The sequence below is a fragment of the Diospyros lotus genome, chromosome 1 (genome assembly GCF_014633365.1).
Source record: "Diospyros lotus cultivar Yz01 chromosome 1, ASM1463336v1, whole genome shotgun sequence".
Classification (NCBI taxonomy): Eukaryota; Viridiplantae; Streptophyta; class Magnoliopsida; order Ericales; family Ebenaceae; genus Diospyros; species Diospyros lotus.
In genome coordinates this window covers 19,863,849-19,886,314 of record NC_068338.1, presented here as the reverse complement: position 1 = coordinate 19,886,314, position 22,466 = coordinate 19,863,849, and the positions used below count along the sequence as shown (strand labels likewise).

Here is a 22,466-nt window from a genome sequence, read left to right as displayed (position 1 = left end):
GGGACCGTGCACGCGTTGGTTCTAAAGAGTTCTGAATTTAGCTACTATATAGCTGGTGTAGTTCCCGTGTTTGAATTTCACTGTTGAATTTCATGATTTAACCCCTGCAGAAATTTTGGGATTGAGTTGTGGGGGTTTTAGGACGAGGAATTTCACCTTTTAATCCCAAAGAATAAGACAAAATTTACATGGTAATGATGATAATATAATAAATAATTGATTCTTCTATATTCTAGACAGTTGCAATGCCTTTTCCTAATGTTATTTCCTAGAAACTGATTGAAAGGTAGGATTTAATGCTTTCTAAATGTATTACAAAATGCCTTGTCTATTCTTCTATTTTATTACATGGAGTTTGTATCTTTAACCGTGCACTTAACTTTAACATATTATTTATTCATTAAATTAAGATTATATAATTTTATAAAATAAAATATATAATAATTCATTAAAATTAAAAGTATAAACAACATTTAATTTTTATTATATAAACAAAAACCTAAATAGGTGTTTCTCTTAATTTAGTGATTTTTTAGTACCCTTGAAATCTATTTATAGAAAGAAGAAAAAAATATCTAATCGTTTTTTTGGCTATTACTTATGACTTCCGAATTATAATTTAAAATTATAATTTAAACAAGAGCAATCTTATAATTTTTACTATTATATCAATACTTATCTTCATTTAAAATTGACCTAAAAAAGAATAAAACTAAACTCTAACCTCTAAACACAATTCATCGAAGATAAGTGATTTTTCATTTAAAATTTCTTATTCTTTTTATTTAAAGGGGCATAACTAGACCATTACCACGTGATTTTCTGATAAAATAAATACCCATGTCCACATGCACACAAACAAATGGACATATTCCAGGCTAAAAGTAAATTCCAACAACAGTTTGTACAAAGATGGGAACATAGAACATGGCTAAAGAGAGTTGAAACATTGAGAGCTGACTGCTGAGCAGTTCTATTCACAGTTACACTGAAAGCCAGACCAGAAGGTTTTGTTATTTACAGGTCTTCTTAGCATTAGGAATTAGACAAAGGTTCAGTTCTTGAATGGCTTGTAGACGACTACTGTCACATACTTGGACCGGTACCTGTGGGTTAAACCAAGAGCAACCACAGACGGAGATGACTTTCCTTTCTCTATGAAAAGGTGGTTCAGCATCACATGTTGGGGAGACGGCGTTAAAGAAGATGAAGCATTGTCGCCTAAATTTTCTGCACCGAAGACAGATTGATGGAGTTGGGGTGGAACTGAAACAGGCTCCTTCGCGAAATCTTCCTCCCCTGGAAAGCTTACACCATAGCTGGACGTGGGAGATGGCGGGGCTTCAAACTCTGCAGCATTTTCAGGGTTCTCCGGCACATAATCCTAGAAGGATAACTAACATTAGGCTATGGGAGATATAAACCTCCAACAAAAGTAGCAATGGTGGAATGGGGGAAGAAAGAAGGTTAGAGAAAGAAACGAAGATGGGTAGCAAGTTTCTCTCTTCACAAGCTATATATGCTTGCATATTTGTTTATATGCAAAAACTGCAAGTAACATGTAACAGCAAACGTGCAAACTACATGTATAAAAGATTATATGATATGGTTGCCATATGCCACAAGAAGAAAGGTTGAAATTCATAACATTTACACACTTGAAAGATCCACAATAACAAAATCGTTATGATGGGAAATAAAACCTGACATGGTTCTATATATCCTTAATAGCAAAAAATAAACCACCAGAAAACTAATTCAGGAATAAAATAAAGAGACCCCATGGTTTTCTACCATAAGCTACTGCAACAAGCAGGCTTTCCACAATAAATTGCACTCTGTAAAATAAAACCTCTTGAAGCAGATTTTTGCATAAGATATGTGTAGACAAAGGCAAGGGGTAGCAGATCAAATATAGAGGATCAGAATATAAAGGCTTCATTGTCTGTGTTAAGAGCACCTGAGCATGAAAATGTCTTCCTGGGATCAACTTCATTACAAGGAGACAAGTAAATTTGAAGGCCCACGGTCCACGTTACTGGGTTCATGATAATTGCTACAATCGATTAAAGATAATAAATAAGGACATCGAACAATTCTTGATCATCTCCTAGAAACTAAAAAACAATTCTTGATCATCTGCTGATTTGTTTCTGAGAAGTATGACGGTATAATGTTCAAATTGGAACTAGTAAAACTGTATTTACTTATATGTATAGTATTCTTGTTTTATGGATTGTCAAACTGGTAAATATTGTTTTTTTCTTTTTCTTGAAAAGTGTTAATCATATTCTTACTCAATCTAGATAATTAATCCTACGTTTTCCCTTTAATTTTGTTTTCCTAACATAGCATAAGCTATTCAGTTTTATTATTATTTTATTATTATTATTATTTTTTGCTGGGGAGGAGGAGGAAGCAGAAGGAATTGTCGGTTCATGTCCAACAGAAACTGAGAATGTGTAGATTCATTGGGCTTGCTCAGGCAGTCACCTTTTCACCAAGAGTACATACTAATTGATAACGAGCGTGGTAGCTTAAGCCCAAAGTTACTGTGAGAATGAGAAGGTGGCTGTGAACAGTAATTAAAATCCATTTGGTGAAATGTGAAAGAAAGGACGTCCGTCCCTCCTCCCTCCCTCTCTCTGGTCCATTCTTATGCTAAATATGCACAGTGAATCATATGCAGAAAAAAAGGCCAGATTAAAGCAAGGAATTTTGTTGTTTACCACTATTCTGCAGCATTGACAGGTTGACAATGTATGTTCTAAGTTCTAACAATGACCATGAGAGATCAAGCTCCACAATATTATGAGATGCCATAAATACCATCGACACTTATGAGGTGACAAGGCTAGAATTTCTGTTTCACTACGAAGATGAATTTATTAAAAAAGGATATCAAGAAGTAGAATATGGATGTTTATGGTAAGGAAAATAATTTCCTTCCAGAGGATGTTAAAAGTTCAGATGAGAAAGCTGGTATAACTTCTTTATTGCTGCAGCAGTTTGACCCTGATCTATCAGAGTTGTACAAGAATCAGGAGGATCTTCATACAACAGCAGTGAGTTCTTCTCACTCTGAATTAGTGCCTAATAATAGGATTCAAGTACCAATCGCCCACATGGCAAGCAATGACAGAAGGCCATCCAACCACATTTCTTGGTTGGGTGATTGAGCAGTGAAATTCCATAAAACTCGTGGCTGGGTTTTTCCCCAGAGCAAAGGATATTGATAAGAAATTTTGAATTATTTTAACTTCTAGTACTAAAATTTAGATTTTTTTAATTTATATTTAATAGTTTTTATGATAAGATTTTAGCAGATTTTGTTTGGATATTGTAATTTCGAATTTTGTGAAAGACACTAGACTCCAGGTAGGTATTTGTAATGTAAAAATTGTCAAATGGTTGTGGGATTAAATTGTTTGTAATGACCCTACTTTCACAAGATTGTTCAGAAAGAACCGCATGATATAAAATTTAACAGAAAACCAGCCTAAGGCATTGTTCTGTTTACGGCACTCAGAACAGCTCAAAAAAGGTATCAAAATCTCATCCTTTTTCTAGCCCATACAGACCTAATGATTCTATATTAACCACTTCTTCCACAATATAAACAACTTTTTAGAGCCATCAGCTTCTCACACAATCATGATTTATATTAGGCATAATTTTCCCAGAACCAGAACACCAGTTCGACCATAAGTTCCTAGAAAGAAAAGCAAATGCAAAAATGGAATTGGTAGTGTTAGCACGAAAGTATTTTGTGGAAACAATAAAGTTAGGAGCAACTCTAAGCAAATATTTATCAACAACAAAAGGTCATTTGTGTTTAAGAAGTCGGCCCATGGTAAAATCCAGGTTGCCAGCAGGAAAGAACAAGAAAGCAAGTCCAAGAGGAACCAATTTCCATGGACGATAGAGGAAATATGTCTGAATTAACTTTCCTATTGCCTTGATCAACAAGGTCTATCAGGTGGTAATGCCTTCGTTTTCTTCTTTAAGCTAACAAAGTTTGCAATTAGCTGCAGTTTGGAGCTGCATGCAATTGTAATCTTGTTCTTAACTTGTGGAGTGGAGTTTCAACTTTTCAGTGGCTGCAAATTCAAGTGCTTAGTTAAGTTCATATAAGAAAAATTCACAAAACGACACCAGATTCCACATCTAGCCAGTAACTTCATGGATTAGTTTGGACTTCACTCCTGGTTTGGACCCAGCCTTCACCTACCAATTCCTAACTATTACCTTGAAATAATAACATCTGCGATTTCCATTATCAGGTTTAGGCAGGTCGATGGAACAGAAAAACCCTATTTCATGCATGCATATGATGATCATAAACAGATCTACAACATAGCAACAGGCTAGAAAGAGAGCCACAAGGGAAGATCCAGGAAATATAGACAGAAAGCAATGACCAAATTGCTAGATGTACTCTAAGCTTTTAAGGCATAGCAGTACATGGAACAATTAAAGAAATATAAGGTTACAAGCTAACACTCTGTCATGAGACAGATGGAATGGAAGGTAACAAATGGCAAAGAGATTAATACCATTTGGTACAGAGAGAACAAAATTCACTCTACTGGGCTGCCAAAGTCTATTCAGAATATTCTACCAGATTAGCATTTGATAACAGGCAACCAGAATATACAAGGTAAGAGTCAGAAGCAACACTTGTACCAGAGCAAAAAATAATAATAGAAAAGGAAAAAGCTCTTCTATGTCCATTATTAGGAAATTTTTAATATTCTTAACATTCATTTTATTAATATGTCATCTATCTATTATTACCAAGATTTGGGTTTTTGGGCCGCGGGGGTGGGGATCCTACATGGCTAAGCATTAGTTGATAAATCTATCTATTAAAGTAGAACTTATGATCAATATTGCTGAATAGCCATCCTTCTTTTCTGTTGACTAATGGAAATTGTACAAGGTCGTGCACCAACTTACATGGACATCAAGAACATTGCAAACATGGCCCATCTCATCGGCCACAAAAGGAAGATCTGGAATATATCGCTGTTGACCATCTACAATGAACTTGTAATGGTATATACCTGACGGCAGGACCATAAGAATGCAGTGATCCTTACCTGACCTTTGCAGTGTTTTCCTGTGAGTATATGCAAATGTTATTTCATAATTTCAGTATATAATGTAGTATCAGCCACATGATATATGTAAGACTGAATTCACATAATTATTCATCTATAATGAAGTGGAACACTGAAATTGTGACTGAGGCTTACCTTGATGTCCAACTGTCCCAAGATCCTTCCACAGAAACATCATTACCACCAAAGTTCCACGCTATCAGAGTAGGTATGCCGTGCTCATGAGGAAGTTCAGCCCCCAGAGATTCATTTTGCCACATTTGATTGAAAGGAGGATGGCCATCATTCCTTTGAAGAGGAGCTACAGGAATCTAAAAAAGAGCCAAAAACATACATGGTATCAGGTTTTTTTTTTTTTTTAAGTAACATACATGGTATCAGTTACAGAATACCAAATGGGAGCTACAACTTCTAAAATATAAGTGTCATTCAAGTGATAGGTTTTAAACAATTCATAATCATTACAGATGAGACACAGCTTAATAGTTGAACCCATCCAAGTTGTGTCACATTTGCATAATATTGCAAACAGCATAAACAAAAAGAAGTGTAGATTGGAATATTATCCAGATCTTGACATAGTTTAAGTTATATAACAATGTAGGAACTACCACGAGAATTATATCTCCTCAAAGCTGAATAACGGTCAGATCTGTCTTTCAACTATGAAGATGTTTCCAACTGGAACCAAGGGAAGAGGGCTGAAATTCAAAGTTTTATCTAATATAACAAAGTCCATACACTATAGTTTTTATGCAACATTTATGAGTATTCTTTTAACAACTAAATGATAGTTTAAACTTGGTTGATCAGTGACCAATGACCATGAAACACTCAATTGAAAACAAAAGAATCAATTCAGATCAGGTTAACCTAGACAACAAGCCGAACACATAGGATAAAATTAAAAAATTAGGTTCATTTTTGGTTAAATTATTATGAAAACACTCTTATCTTTCAAATTGGCCTAGTTGATAACTGCATAATTCAGTAAGCTACTCCATCCAAATAATGATGTGAGAACAAAGGTTGAAAAACAGCTTTATCATTACTCCTAGAGGGGCACCACTAACCATTCTACACTATTGGCATTTAGGTCTTCAGCATTCCATTTCGGAAAGGAGTTAAGTCTGACCTTCCATTTGACCATCTATAAACCAAAAACAATTTGTTGGGTTGGGGGGGGGGAGGAGAGAGGAGAAATATCAATAATTGTTGCTCTCCAGAAATGAAATTTACCCCTGAGCAGGTTTCAAATTCATTATGAAAACTATTCCAGAAGTAGAACTAGAAAATCTCAAGGACCCCAAGAATTTTCTTTTTAAATACTACAATTTAAAAACTTATTTAACAAAATAATATGGTTCCGGAACTATTTAGAAAAATGTTTAACACTTCCATCCATGCTGAAAGCTATGCAATGTGGAGATTCTACACTGGATAAAACTCGTCACTGGAACCAATGAGTTCCTTAGAAACTCGTTGGTCCCAGTGGCGAGTAGAAACTCGCTGCTCCTAGTGGCGAGTTATTATAAGGGGAAAAAAATAAGAGAACAGTTTAAAAATTAAATACCCACCAGTACCACAAGTGATTTTGCAAGACTGTTTCACTGATTTGTTAGGAAGTGTTTTATTTTGCTAAATAGTTTGAAAACTGTACTATTTTTAAATAAGTTTTTAAAATTTAGCGTTTAAAAAAAATAAATAAATCAACCCCAACAAGGTTGGTTTCTTTCATTGGAAAACGAAAAAGTACTGAATTAAAAAATATTGAAAAAATAAAAGATAATTAACAAAATTTAACAGATGATGTAATGGAAATACAACCTTACATATGTATCATGTTGAAAAGGAAGAACATTGTTTCATGGCCCCTTATTTCAGCATCCATTTTAGTTTTCCTCAAATTTAATTAATATTTCTAACTTATTCTACATTCTATTACATTATTGCTTCTATATAGATGAAATTTCAAATTTGGGCATTTTACATTCTTGCAAATTCAAAGAAATGAACCGTTTACTTGGAAGAGGTTCTGTTACAAGAAAGAAAAGTAGGGGAGCTACAAAAAAAGTAAACAGAGATAAGCAAGCTTTGAAAATAAAATACAATAGAGAAGTTAGGAGAGAGAAAATAGCTCATGGAAGAGGGGGGAACAATTTGAGAAACTTTAAAAATTAAGATAAAAATACAGAAAATGCATATTTTGTGGGACAACCTCCAAGTCTACAGTGTGAGCAGATGCATATACCTTTATGTTTATTAATGTAAGAATTTGTTAGAGAAGTCATTATGTTCCATATGCCTCAATTTAGGAGAAAATTTTGCCTTCTACTTAAAGAATCAAACTTCTAGAAGTCTCTAGAAAATGTCTTGAAATGGCAAGATCCTTCCCTTCAAAACCTTTGACCCTGGCTACAAATCACAAGACCCCATAAATTATGAGTTTTTGTGGCAACCCAACCATTGCACCTTGGCCTAGAATACTTGCTGGAAGTACAAATCGAACAACTGATCATTTATAGTGTGGGATGTTTAAGACCTCATTAATCAATCTTCTATTTTTGTTCAGCATGAATGATGGGAAACCAAGAAAAATGGGGCCATACCTAAGTTCTTGACTTCCAACAGAGAACCAAGAGGAAACCTTGTTGCATCTGTTTTAGGTCTTGAACAGTAGAACACACAGAGCACTCTTATTCCAAGGTTTGGAAGTTATTTGGTAAAACCAGAACGATGTCCCATATTTAGTGACACATGGTTCTTACAGTGACTTGTAATGATGCGGCCAGGACACATGATGGGCACATGGCTTCTTACACCTAGAACTTTGTCAATGCTCTCTAAAGCACTGCAACTTTCACCACGTCCTGCTTAATCTGCCACCAATATCCTCCTCTGTTTACCTCCCATTTGCATCATCAATTCAAGATTTATGAGATGACTCATATGTACAACCACGCTATCAAGATTTATAAGGTGATTCACATCATTTTTGAGTTTTAGTTTGACTAAAAGCCTCTCTCTCTCTCTCTCTCTCTCTCACACACACACACACATGCACGCACGCACGCACGCGCACGCACACGCAAATTTAAGGCTACTCTTATTTTTTTTCTGTCAACATCTTTGCACAACATATGAAGGAAGGCTATTAATGAGCTGGTAATGATACACAGGCTGCTACAAGTATGGAACCTGTTTTGTTCTTTTTCTTTCTTTTTTTGTCCCTTCATAATTTACTTGAGTTTCTCTTTTTCTCTATGTAAGACATTAGAAATAATACAAGTCAAATATGAAATATCTAAATATATTGAATTCTATCAGTTGGGTTAATTATTATCTCACTAAATCAATCAGCTTTACAATTCACTCAAAGGGAAGTTAATATAAGAACTCATAAAAACAATGAACTTTCTTCTTAAGTTATTCAACTATTAATTCAAATGTTTTACATCCAAAATTTTATTACAATTCTACATATAAGTATTTTGTATCTTGTGGTTAAAGAATTGAGCTTGTTTTCATTATAATCTTTTTTTTTTTGCAGTATTAGTTTGAAATCTATTTAAGTTTTTATCTCTATATAAAAATATAAATTACGTTATTATTGGTGATTTAGTTTAAACCAAAAAACCTATAGTCTTAATAGGAATGTTGATAGTCAATTGAATATCATCATAACAAATGTGGTCGAATTAAATTTAGAGAGAAATTGTTGAATCTTGGACTGATTTCCTCACAATAATAGACACTCTCTCACACCCAACCCTCACCCGATAGCAATAGAAATAGAAAGAAATGTAAACAGAACAAATAACAAGCAATAACAAAAATAAGAGCAAGAAGACTTATCCTGGTTCGGGCATGAATTTTCTCTACATCCAGATTGCCAGAAGCTGTCGACAGAATCCACTAGAGAAGAATCCGGAATACAACACTCCCTCTCTGTTCTTACTCGCACACACTTAGACTAAGAATCAATAGTCTCTCTCCCGAGAATACAAGGACCGCGCATTTGCTCTCTCTCAATTCTCTAACTCTCGTGTGTGAATACAAAGAATAAAATGAATGCTGAGTCCATGAGCAGAACCTATCCACCTCTATTAGAATAAAATGAATGCTGAGTACATGAGCAGAACCTATCTGCCTCTATTTATAAATAATAGAGGCGGTTACAGACCAGGAACTAAAAGACAAATAAGAAGAAAGAGAAGGACTTCCAGAACTAATTCCAAGCATATTAGTTCCGTTACATTTTAACTCATTAAAACATAGAATACAATCATATTTCTAACTCTTATTTAAAAACCTTTACTGAGACTGAAGCTAACTAATGCAAATCTTAACAGAAATTAATGGGGAATTATGAAGACAATAAACTATTATTGTTAGTTTTTTTTTCTTTTTCTTACTAGGTATATTATAATTAGTTATTCAAACAGTATAAAGGTTATACCAAGAGAGGCAAGATAGCCTACTGCGCTAGATCTGGTAATTGACTGATAACTATCAAAAAATAAGAGTGAAATTTTGGAAGGGGATAAATATTATTGTTAAAAGATCAAATATCACAACAAGGGATGTGGGACATAGATTAGAAGACGGAACAAATGTAAAATGGAATAAGATTAGCAAATATGTTGAAGGATAGTTATATGTAGGGGGGTCAAGGGGAAAGGTTCATTTTGTAAGGATATTTGGTAATGGAATCAGGAGTTTCAAAATGTAGTGAAACTAGATGGACTTGCTATAGAACTTGGCAATAATAAAAATTATGAAATTATTGAAAGAGATAAATGTGAAAGCATATTAATTGATGAGGTGACAAGAGATGTCGAGCATTGATGATCTTCATGAGATCTGAGGAACTATTTTACATAGGAAGCTAACTTTACAGAGAGGATAACTAATTACACTAAATGCATCAAGAATGAAGAATCATATTAGTGCAAGATTAGGGAATCAAAGAGGCATGGAGAAACTATTCCAAGAAGTTACTGAATGAAATTATTTTGACAAACTTACTTATAGAAAATGTAGATAAATGGTAGAGAGGTTACATGGATTTGATGTTTTTGTAATTAGAGTATTGAAAGTGAACTCCTTCCTCTATTCGGCTGGATGTAATATCTGAAGTGAGTCCCCTTGAATTCTCCATTGATAATGGAGGAAGTAAACTGACCACGTTGTGTGAGCGCTATGGATGTCACAGATCTGTCTCGATTTTGATCTCAATCTTTGCTTGAAAGTTGTATGGATCGCCAAAAATGGCAATCCAATTTGCGACCTAAAGCAACTTGGGTCATTTTCAACCAATGAACTGGGACATTTGATCCAATTTGGGGTTCCAAGAGTTGTACCATGACCCTAGCGTCTACGGACAGGAGTGTGATGGCAAGGATATTGCATGCTCTAGGAGACGGAAATTGTCCTCCTGAACTACAAGCCTAGGGGAATAGGCTTCATCATGGGTATGGGCAAGTGTCCTATCCCATCTGCCTTTTGATGGCTAGACATCACATCGAAGTGACAAAGTTGTGTCCATCATGATCACTCCTTCAATATACCACTTCATGTTAGAGACGGGCCTATCTCCCTCTACCACTTGGGCTAGGGCCAGAATTGCCTAGTGGAACCCCGAGTTTCATTCTTTGGAGCCACATCCTCTTGAAGTCCCAAGGGAAACTTCTGAGCTCTTGTAAAGACCTAGGGCGAGCTGCAATAAAGAAAGCAATGTTTCAAGCAAAGGCATATGGTCTAATCTGGAAGGGAGGGGAGATTGCTATGTGGTGACTAGGGAGAACTGTACCACACCTAAACTAACCTGTGTCAATATTAATGCTTGACTATTAGAATTACTCTCATAGTCCTATGAAAGAATTCTTTATGATCACCTTTTCCCAGAACTACACTATAATTAAATTGGTATCATCCTATAATTACCTAACAATCCTCATAACAAAAAAGAAAAAAAGAAAGAAAACCAAAAATAATCAAAAAAGGAAAGGCCACCAGGTAGAGGGGTTCCAAAATCAAGTTTCATTTCCACATACAATTTTTCTTAGCGAAAGAAAAAGGAAATAATTCACAATTAGAACTAGTAGTTTTATACAAGCCAACAATTTATTGCTTGAACATGTTTGAGGTAACTACAAGTACTTAAAGGGCAAAAATGTAGAAAGACAAGAGGAAGAGGAGAACAGGGGTTCACATAGCAAGACGCTTAGCCCCAAGCCTCCAACTATATGTGCTCTCTTTGTCCTTTTCCTCTTCACCTCTCCTCCTATTCTCTTCTTCCCCAAAATTGATGGCTTCTTTTTCTTTATTTAGGAAACTCAGGAAACAAAAATAAACTGGATGTCTACTTTTTCTATTCCACTATTAAACACCAATAACCTTATATTTTGCGTGCATGGGAGGATGGATGGAGCATAGAGAGATAGAGAGAGAGAGAGGTGGAACTGTTCATTAGGATGATGATTGGATAAGAAAGAAGACTGCTGTGGAAGAGGTGGGGAAAACAGAGAATAAAATATGGAAACTGTGACAATGTTGATTCATATTGACTATAGGAATCAATTAAGATCAATTATGTAGACTCAAAAGGCCAAGAGTGAATGAAGGAAATTGTGATAATCTTGATTCATGTTGAAAGTATAGTGGGACCTTGGTAGTATAACCCCATGAAGGGGAATGACAACTATTTCCTTCCTTTTAGATGAGTCCCTTTGGTACTAATAATATCATAATCAACCATGCACGCGACTGTTTGGGCTAATGGCAATATAACACGAGATCAATTATTTGTTGTGCAACAAACAAATGTGCAATCAATCACAGATCAACTATGGGCCCTTAAAAAACACAAAGGACTAGACAGGAGAGATCCTAACAACCTAACCCAATTTTATCTATTGAGTCCCCATAAAGAGTTAGTAAGGGAACCCCTAGGTATATGCAAAGGAGCAATAAATTCAGGTGATCAACTCTTTGACAGCCCAATTGAGTTACTTTGATTGTTGACATAACATGCCTAACTATCATTTAAAACTAACCACATCTCAATTAGTACCAAAATGTACTTCTCCAATCACTATTTTTGCTCCTTTACTATTCTTGTCCTTTGTTACAATCCCCCAAAAAATTGATACTAAGATTTTGAGTTTTTGTTAACCTATAGACCAACGAGGCAGATAACTCTTACTGAGAAGTAGGGGAGAAGTAGGGCCTTGTCAGATCCACGATCTGACAAGGAGAATTCTCTCTGATTGAAAGAGAGAATTACGCGGGAATGTGGGAGGGAGAGTAGAATTAGAGAATTGAGGGAGAGAAGTCTGAGAGAGGGAGAGAAAACAAGAGAACTAAGAAGGAAATGACTGATTCAATTATCAATTCGTAAAGTTCAAATGAGCTGGGTCAGTCCTCTTATACTGCCTCAGCTTGGGGTTGGCGCCAAAACGCTTGCCAAGCCCCTTCTAGAATCAGTTCAACTTGTCTAACTACTTGCATACAACTAGCATTGCTGGAACATTCTACCAGCAAGCTAATTCCCTCCAAAATTACAATTATAGCTACGAATTACAAACACCTCAACAAAATAAAAGGTCAGCAGCCTAGGTACGTGACAGCTACGCCCTCCTTCAATCATTTCTTGTCCTCTAGAAATGTGCAGTAGGCTGGCCGAATTAGGAAATTGCCTCAATAGATCAAGCAAATATTCTCAGGTGTGAGGACCACTTGACCAACACCTGAGTAATTGGTGCCCCTTGTCTGTAGATGATTCTTCTGTCTAATATTGTTGTAGGAACAACAGGTTCTGCTTCCTCCCTGATGCTAGGAGGAAGTGCGGGGCTGGGGCACTCTGGTAGCTGTAGGCAGTAGGCCACTGGTCCTACCCTTGCAAGCACTAGGTAGGGACCATAAAACCTGGGACTCAATTTAGATACCGGTTGCTTGGTCAGGGTCTTGAGGTGTTGGTGGCTTAGCTTCAGGTACACCTCCTCTCCTTCTGCAAATTCCCTTTCACTCCTCCTCCGGTCAGCCATTTGTTTCATTCGATTTTGAGCCTTTGCTAGCTCAGTCTTCAATAACCTTAAGACCTCCTACCTTTGCTACATGTAAGCCCCCACTTCTGCCACTGTCGTTGGCTCCCCTACGACCAGTAGTAACGTTAGTTTATAACCATATAAAGCCTCGAAGGGAGTCATGTTTATGGAACTGTGGTGACATGAGTTATACCACCACTGGGCCATTGATAACCATTTGTGCCACCCTCTTGGCTGCATAAAACATAAACACCTTAGGTAGGATTCCAGGTACTGATTAACCCTCTCCGACTACCCATCTGTTTGTGGATGATAGGCAATAGACATATGTAACTTGGTGCCAAGGGACCTTAGCAATTCCTTCCAAAACGAGCTGGTAAAGACCTTATCCCTGTTTGACACGATCAATTGTGGTACCCCATGCATCTTTACTACATTATCCAAGAAAACCCTCGCAACATCCTGAGCTATGAAAGGGTGGGATAGGCCTATAAAGTGGCTGAATTTAGTGAATCAGTCCACTACTACTAGGATGCAATCCTTTCCCTCGGACCTCACTAACACCTCAATGAAATCCATGGTCACATTGGTCCAGGCCTCTTCTGGAATGGACAGTGGATGTAGTAAGCCCGATTGAGCCACGGTCTCATGTTTGCATCTCTTGCACACGTCATTACAAATTCTATTACAAATTTCTTGAGCTGTGGCCAATAAAAAATTTGTCTCACCCTCCTATATGTGTTCCGAATCCCCAAATGACCCCCTAATGAGGAGTTGTGGAGTGACTAAAGGATTTGATTCCTCAGTGCCATACTTTCCCCAATCACCAACCTTCCTTTGTATCTGATCAATCCATTTGTTAGGGCATAGCCTAGCCTATAATTCCCATTCTAGCTTAGCTGTTCTAATAACTCTCTGGCCCATGCTCCTTGCTGATAACTCTCAATTACCTCCTAGAACCAATCTGGTACCACTAATGTGATAGTAGCCAATGCCTTTCCTTCCTAGCAGCAAGATAAAGCATCCACAACCACATTCTCCTTTCTCCTTCTAAACTATATCACATAATCTAGTCCCATCAACTTTGCCATACCCTTCTTTTGGAGATGAGAGTGTAGTTTCTATTGTAAAATAAACTTGAGACTCTCGTGGTCAATTTTAATGATGAACCTACCCCCCTCTAAATAATGTCTTCACTTTTCCACTGCAATCAACACTGTCAAGAGCTCCTTGTCATAGATATTGAGCCCTAGATGCCTAGGGCTCAAGGCTTGGTTAAGAAAAGCCAAAGGCCTACTCTCCTAAGATAGGACTGCCCCTATGCCTACCCCATTAGCATCAGTCTCTAGGGTGAAAGGCTTGCTGAAATCTAATAGCCCTAGCACTGCTACCTCACTCATGGCCCTCTTAAGTTGCTCAAATGCTGCCTCTATTGAGATTGAATAGCTATGGCACCAAAACTCAAGAGGGGGGTGAATTGGAAAATTGACAAATTTAAAATTTCTTCGGAGGTTTTGAAGAATGATTTACAAAAAGTGAAATGAAAGCATAAACACAATTAAAATGAATGCAAGAGGGACACAAGATTTATAATGGTTCAGCCAAATGGCCTACATCCACTCCCTTAGCTCCTCACTAAGGATTTTCAAACAATCCACTAAACCTCCTACTTGATCCCAAGTAGGCCCTCTAGCACACTTGCTAGGAAATTACAACCCCCTATTATCAAAGTAGGCTCTCTAGCAACACAAGTTAGGAAATACAAGAAATGATACAATTGGAGATAATTTGAGAGATGAGTCTCTCAGTTACAAATGTCTCTCAACAAAAATACAAAGGTTTGAATAAAATGAAACAAATAAAGTTCAAAGCCTTTTTGAGACAAAAATGAAAGCCCAAGTACTATGAATTCAAATGTAAGCTCAAATGAATTTATTCTTCTTCATTAGCCTTCTCAAGAGCATCCTTTTGCTATATTTATAGGCATCCAAAAAGCTTTGAAACCAACTAGTCGTTTGTGACCGTTGGAGCCTGCAAAACTAACTGTTAGAGAGACCTGTGACAAAAACGGTCAACAGGTTCAAAGAAAACGATTGACTAGTTAAATAAAAGCATTCTGTCGATCAACAGTTCATAGCAGAACGATCGACAGATTCGAGGCAAATTTCAAGACATTAAGAACAAGCATTCTGCTAGTCAACAACCCTAAGGCAAACAGTCGATAGCCAGAAGCCTTTCAACAAGAACGGTCGACAGTCTCTTCCAATCTATTGATAGTTTGGGCCAAATTTGCAAAATGGTTAACAAGTTTCCATAACCGGTCGACAGATGGCCCTTTTTCCTTTGAAAAGTTTTGCTTCATCTTAATCCATTTTGTCCAACGGTTCAAAGCAAACTTTTGAAAATCATTTAGGGGATTTATCATAAGACTTATATTTGCAAATTTCCATGTATAAGAATATAGTTTGTTTGATGATCATGTTGGCAAAGTGTATGAAACCGATTTTCCATTGTAATGATGTATGTGAAATTGATTTTTGACATTGGATTGCATGATGAAATTAATTTTCATTTTGGTGCTTAATAGAACATATAAAAGTAATTTGGAGCACCAAGCTAATAACTATTAACAAGATAATTTTATCATCAAAACCATATCAAAGGCAAAACATCATCCTCAACCCTTTGGTCCCATTTAAATCCTTCCTTCCTCAATTGGTCAATTAATGGTTCGTTGATGTTGTTCTTCACAAACTTTCTACAATACCTGTAAGCCCCAAGAACCCCCTCAATGCTCGGATATTAGTAGGCTTAGGACAGGCAGTGATGGCCTCAATCTTCTTAGGGTCAGTTCCAACACCTTCTTTAGATATAATGTCCCAAATACTCAATTTGTACTTGTGCAAAAGCACACTTAGACATTTTGAGGTACAACCGATTGAATCACAAGACCTGAAAAGTAGTCCTAAGGTGCTCTAGATGTTTGTCAAAGGAAGAACTATATATCAACATATCATCAAAGAATACCAAGACAAACTTTTTGAGATAGGGTTCAAAAATTTGGCTCACTAGTGCTTGGAAGGTGGTAGGGGTGTTAATGAGGCCAAATGGCATTATAGTGAACTCAAAGTGGCCATGGTGTGTCCTGAAAGCAGTTTTGGAATATCAGATGGGTTCATTCTTATTTGAAGGTAACTTGAGCATAGGTCAAGTTTGGGAAAGATTGAGACGTGTTTGAGCTCATCAAGCAGGTCTTCAATGATAGGTATTGGGAATTTTCCCTTAACGGTAATGGCGTTTAGTTGTCTGTAATCAACACAAAAATGTTATGTCCCATCTTCTTTTTTTTTTTACTAAAAATGACAAAAGAGGCAAAAGGACTACGACTTGGCTTGATAATTGATTTGGAAAGCATGTCCCTAATCAATCTTTCAATTTATGTTTTCAATTTAGGAGGGTATCAATAGGACCTTATGTTGACAGGTTCAATGTTTGGTCGAAGGGGAATAGAATGGTCTAAGGGTTGCTCAGGTGGTAAAGACTTAGGTTTGACAAATAAGTCGTGATATTCAACCAATAACAACTCAAGTAAGGTCAAATCAGATACCTACCATATTGCTTGTGGCTGATTCTGGCTAGTTCTTGAGTAATTCCCTTCTGTTTCCTCACTACTCCCCCATTCTTCCTTGGCCTCAATTGAAAACAACTGAGCCACTTAGGACATTTTCTTCCAGAGAAACTAATGCAACTTCTTCCCCTTGATCAATTTACATGACCATGTTTCCATATTCCCTTGGAGGATCACCCTCCTCCCTTCCTTCTCTAGGGACAATTCCATTTTATTGAAATCAAAACTGACTAGACTCACCCCCTTCATCCAATCGACCCCCAACACTATGTGACACCCTCCCAGCTTCAACAATCTCATATTAGCTTCAAACACTTCACCCTGCATCTCCCAGCAAAATCCTAAGCAAGCTGACTTGCTTATCACCCTATTCCAGTTGGCCACAATCACTGAAAGTGGTTGTGTACTAACCAATGGACACTTCATTTTCTTTGCAGTACTTTCATTAATAAAACTGTGGGTACTCCCACTGTCGATCAATACCATAAGGGTGCCTTCTTGGACTCTTCCCTCAACTTTAATTATTTTGCTACTAGCCACCCCTTTAATGGCATGTAGAGAAATGGCTCCATTATCCTCTTCCCTCATATCTTCTATCATCGGTAAGTCTTCCTCCTCTTCCTCTTCTTCTCTTTCTAATAACAACAGTTGCTTCCTACACTGATACCCTGGGGAGTATCCCCACACTTGAAGCATAGCCTTGCTTGCCTCCTCTATTCAATAAGTTTGTCCCTAGATTGTAGACTTGGCCTTGCTGGTGGTAATGCTTGATACTAGACCTATGTTCCTTGTCTTCAAGGGTTCCCTCCCGGCTAATTTACCCCCATACTACATCACTCATTGCACCCCTCCTCTGTTCTGCCCCCTTTGCTTCCTCATTAGTTCCTCAAATGTCATCTCCTGTAAAGAGGCTCCTCCTACTGCCTATTGTACTGTTTTGGGCTTCAATACCTTCACGGCCAATCTCAATTCATCGTTCAAACCTCCCACGAAACTAGACACAAAAATACTCCTCTGTCATGTAGGGGTTTCTGCTTAGCATTTGGGACTTCACCTCCTCGAATTTCATCTAGTATTCTATTACTGTTCCTTCCTACCTTAAGCAATTGAATTCCTCTACTACATCCATCATGCCTCTGTCCCTGAACCTCTCACACAATCCTTTAGAGAATTCATCCCAATTATAGGTCTCCCTAACCTTGGATCACCCCTGGAACCATATGTCCCTCGCATCATTTAGGTAGGTCAAAGCCAAGGCCACCCTCTAGTTCTCTACTACCTGGTGGATTCCAAACATTTTCTCGCATCGCCTGATCCACCATCAAGGTTTTTGTCCCTTGAACTCTGGTAGCTCCAGCTTAGGCACCGAAAATCCAAAATGGTGTGGAGAAAGAGGCCCTTCTTGCCTTCTCTCCAATACATTCTCCTCCACCATGGCCGAATCCACTTCAAACACCGATGATCTAGCATTCTAATTACTAGTACCAATTCCCAGTAGAATTGGCTCCGAACGTTCCTTAGGGGGAAAATCAGGTGAGATCCTTACCTGATGTTGGACGAAGAACATGATCATGAATTTCTGCAATTGGTCGCGCAACACATTGCCTTGATCACACATCTCCCGCATTTCTTCCCTGATCTGATCTCACATGTCTCCCTTGAACTTCTCTGTAATCACCTCCAATTTCTAGTCCACCGTCGACCAATCTTCTCCTCCATCGTTTCCACCCAAGTTTGAATCTCCGCCACTGAAGCAATCACTTGCTATATCTGCACCTCCATTTGCCTCATCCTTGTACTGTCAACCATTGTCTAATCTCTTCGTGAACATTGGCTAGGAACTTGTTCTGATACCAAGATGTCAGATCCATGATCTAACAAGGAGAATTCTCTTTGATTGAAAGAGAGAATTACACAAGAATGTGGGAGGGAGAGTGGAATTAGAGAATCAAGGGAGAGAAAACGAGAGAATTGAGAGGGAAATGACTGATTCAATTATCAATTCATAAAGTTCAAATGAGCTGGGCCAGTCCTCTCATACTGTCTCAGCTTGGGCATGGCACCAAAACGGTTGCCAAGCCCCTTCTAGAATCAGTTCAACTTGTCTAACTACTTGCATACAACTCACATTGCTGGAACATTCTACCAGCAAGCTAATTCCCTCCAAAATTACAATTACAGCTATGAATTACAAACACAGCAACAAAATAAAAGGTCAGCAGCCTAGGTACGTGACAGGCCTGCTCTTATCACCACATGCCCCTTCGGTGACCTATTTAATGTCTTCCATTAAAGGTTTCAGCAGCAGTGAATGACCAATTAACTATAAAGACCAATTCTTAGATTGTGGAAATGGAGCCATGGAATAAAGGATAAATAGGTTAATTAATCAGCATCCGTTCAAAAGCTTCCAAGGGAAAGAAGTTTAGTCCCATGGTGGGACGTAGCTGACATACCTAGCGTCTGTTTATATCACATTGCTGACATACCTGAAGTAACGAGTTTCTGTTCATATCATTGTGTATACTATCTCATGCATTCATCGAAATGAGAAAATACATAACAGGTTACTGATGTAGATGGACCACTAAGCTAAATTTGTCCTTTCAATATTAGGATCCCCAAAACCAGAAATGCATTTTATGATACATTCATTCTAGACAAATGCAACATTCTGAACTAGGATCAGAAGCAGAAATGTTCTACCACAGAAGGCAAAAGTTATTTCTCTGATCAGCTTATTTCCTTATGATATTTTCCCTTTCAAAAGGTTCATTAAAGAAAATTAGGTGACAATGTATGTCCCAAGAAACCCATTCACATCATTAAATTCTAAACCACTCCCATTCTATCTTCAATCAAAGGACCAGAACAGAGAACTTCATAACCTCCACTCTTTAGAGAAGACAACCAAATGAACTTTAATGCAGTGTTACGCTAATCAAAAGTGACATGTGCCATTGGTTCTAACGTCTTGCTGACAGAAAGAAGCATTCCGATACTTCATGTAGCAGCAGGGTGCTAGAGTTGACGAGCTACTCCAAGCAAAAACAATATGCAACAGCTGCCAGTCCCCCGTAAAAGCAATCAGATCATTCCATAAAAGATAAGGAAACAGATTCTTGAACAAAAGAATGATAGCGCCATTGGATGAAATGACCTTCATTTGTTCAATCATTTACATACTCGGATGAAGAAGAAGTAAATCCACAGAAATCTAATTTAACCCAGCAAATATATTCTTGATTAAAATATAAATGTATAAAAATAACGGAAAAGTCTTTGAAAGACTAGGAAGGGACAAGTAAATCATCCATGAGCATGAGAATTTCGAGACTTTGAGGCATTTGGAATTTGCGATTTCGAACTGTAATTTGACAAAAGATATTGTGGAATAAAAGAGAAACTCTAGATCAATGCAAAGCAACGAAGGAAGGAAGGGGAAACCTGAGGTGCGAAGTTGAGAGGGGATCGCGAGAGGGGGGGGCTCCCCGGCGGCGAATTGGCCATCGAATGGGAAGAAACCGCGCGAACCGGAGGAGGAGGACGCGAGTTGTTGAGCAAATCACCGTTGGATCTCCTGGTTTCGGAAGGATCACCGCTTTCATGGAGGGGGCCGCCATTGGCTCCATCCTCTCTTCCGTTCGCATTGCCCATATCTGCTCGCCCTGCCCCAAATGCCAAAGACAAGGCGTACGAGAGTCTCTATATATGTATATGTATACAGAGAGAGACAGAGAGAGTTAAGAAGGAAGCGGTGGCGGTGGCGGTTACGGCTTGGAGCGGAGGAAGCGGTTGCTGAACGGTGGTTTTTGCAAACCCGGCCAAGAAGTCTCGCACGTAGAAACTGGGAAAAGTCGCAAAAAAACACATGGGGAGAGAGAGAGAGTGAGAGAGAGAGGGGGATAGAGACTACTGAACTGAGGATAATGTTGCGATTTTAGAATTAGAAGCACTTCGCTTCGCTCCCCCCACCCCCACGCGCCCTTCCCCCCCACGCCACCTTCCAGTTTGTTTTATTCATGACTCATGGAGTTTGATACGGAAGTATATAGGACGATATATTATAATATTATATTATTAAAATATCACAATATATTATAATTTTTGTGTACTCTCTTCTCTTTCTCTCCTTTTCTCTCCATTGCAATCGACCACCCGTCGTTGCCCCTCTCACTGCCATTCTTCATCTCAACCACCTTGCCGCCTCGCCTTCTCTCATTGCTACAACCTCGTCGTCGTCTTGCGGCTACCATTTCCAACAACTGGCTCACCAGATGTAGCAATAAGGTGACGGTGAGAGACGAGCTGGTTATTGAAGGCGACAATGCTTGGACTTGGTTTGCCGAATTCAATTCTTTCTTAAGATAAGCTTGCCATTGAGTTCTTATTGTTACTTAAACAAATACCGCCCATCCATCTTATTCGTTTGTTGAATCAATCTTTGTCGGCACATTGTTGTACTCATTATTATATATAGTTTATGCAAAAGAAACATTGTTTAAAGGACACATACTTTACCTTCGAATTAAATGTCTATTTTAAAGATGACAAGGCTAGTGATCTTATGAATAGACATTCTAGTATTGGTTTTTGTTTCTTTCTTAAAGGCTCTCGAGTTTTCTAGCGTAGCAAGAAGTAAATTGTCAATACTTGCTCTAATAGTGAGGTAAAATATTATGCTTTTATTGATATTAGATTTGAACTTCTTTGACTTTTATGACTTTTGGAGGATAATCTCACTTGATCATATCATATCTCCCGTGACAATCAAAATGTTATTCAAATTTTTCATGATGACTTATTTTTTAAATGTTAAAATTTTATATGACTTCATTCCGTGATACTCTTCTATCTTCTTTTTTTTCCTTCATATCTTCATTAAGACACATTTTACCGTCATGATCTTGTTAACAAATTTATCATCTCTTGGACTAACTTGAGTTTTAAGGGGAATATTAATATAATATTATGGATTAAGATTTTTTTAGTTTGATTTTGATTATAGAGTATAAAAAAAGTTGTCAATTCTTAATATCAATAAAATTGTGCATTTTAATTCTAGAAACTATAAAGTTAAAGGTAATTATCCTATAACTAAATATAGGTAAATTTAGTCTCGTGTAGTTTTTTCCATTTGTTAAGAGACTCTATTATTTAATCTCTTGTAATCTTTTTTTAGTCTCTTGTAATCTTTTTTTTTTTTTTTTTTTTTTGCACAAGCCCCTAAGACTTAAGGTAATAGTAGGGTTGCAATCAGTTAACATGAACTGAGCTCAGACTTAGTTTGTTAATTCAATTGACGAATCGAGCTCAGGCTCACCACCACTAAAAGAAGATGAGGTTGTGTGGTGGCAACACTCAAGAGGAAGGGTATGCAACGACAACAATAAGCAATGGAGATGGATGATGCAACGACGATTGACAATGAGAGGCAAGGTGAGGCGGCAACGAGAGGCGAGGCAACGACGAGAGGAAGGAGGTGAAAGGAAGAGGAACAAGAAAATGAATCGTTGCATAAGAAGAGCAACAAGAAAAGAAGGGAAAAGAAATAAAAGAGAGAAAAAGGAAAAGGGTTTCTTGAGAAGAGAGATAGAACATAGAGCATGGGTTTCTTGGGGGGAGAGGAAGAGTGATAATATGATATGTATATAATAATATATATGT

The 22,466-nt window shown here is 37.6% G+C and overlaps 1 protein-coding gene across 1 annotated transcript; it reads right to left on the bottom strand.

The window, feature by feature from the left end:
• Positions 1-876: 876 nt before the first annotated feature.
• LOC127810505 (SNF1-related protein kinase regulatory subunit beta-1-like) lies at positions 877-20,729 on the bottom strand. The gene is made up of 4 exons (XM_052350029.1): positions 20,247-20,729; positions 5,259-5,434; positions 4,960-5,122; positions 877-1,384 (listed from the first exon to the last, which is right to left on the bottom strand). Exons 1-4 carry the CDS (start codon positions 20,454-20,456, stop codon positions 1,055-1,057), a joined length of 879 nt encoding a protein of 292 aa, XP_052205989.1. The 5' UTR covers positions 20,457-20,729; the 3' UTR covers positions 877-1,054.
• Between the last annotated feature and the right edge of the window lie 1,737 nt (positions 20,730-22,466).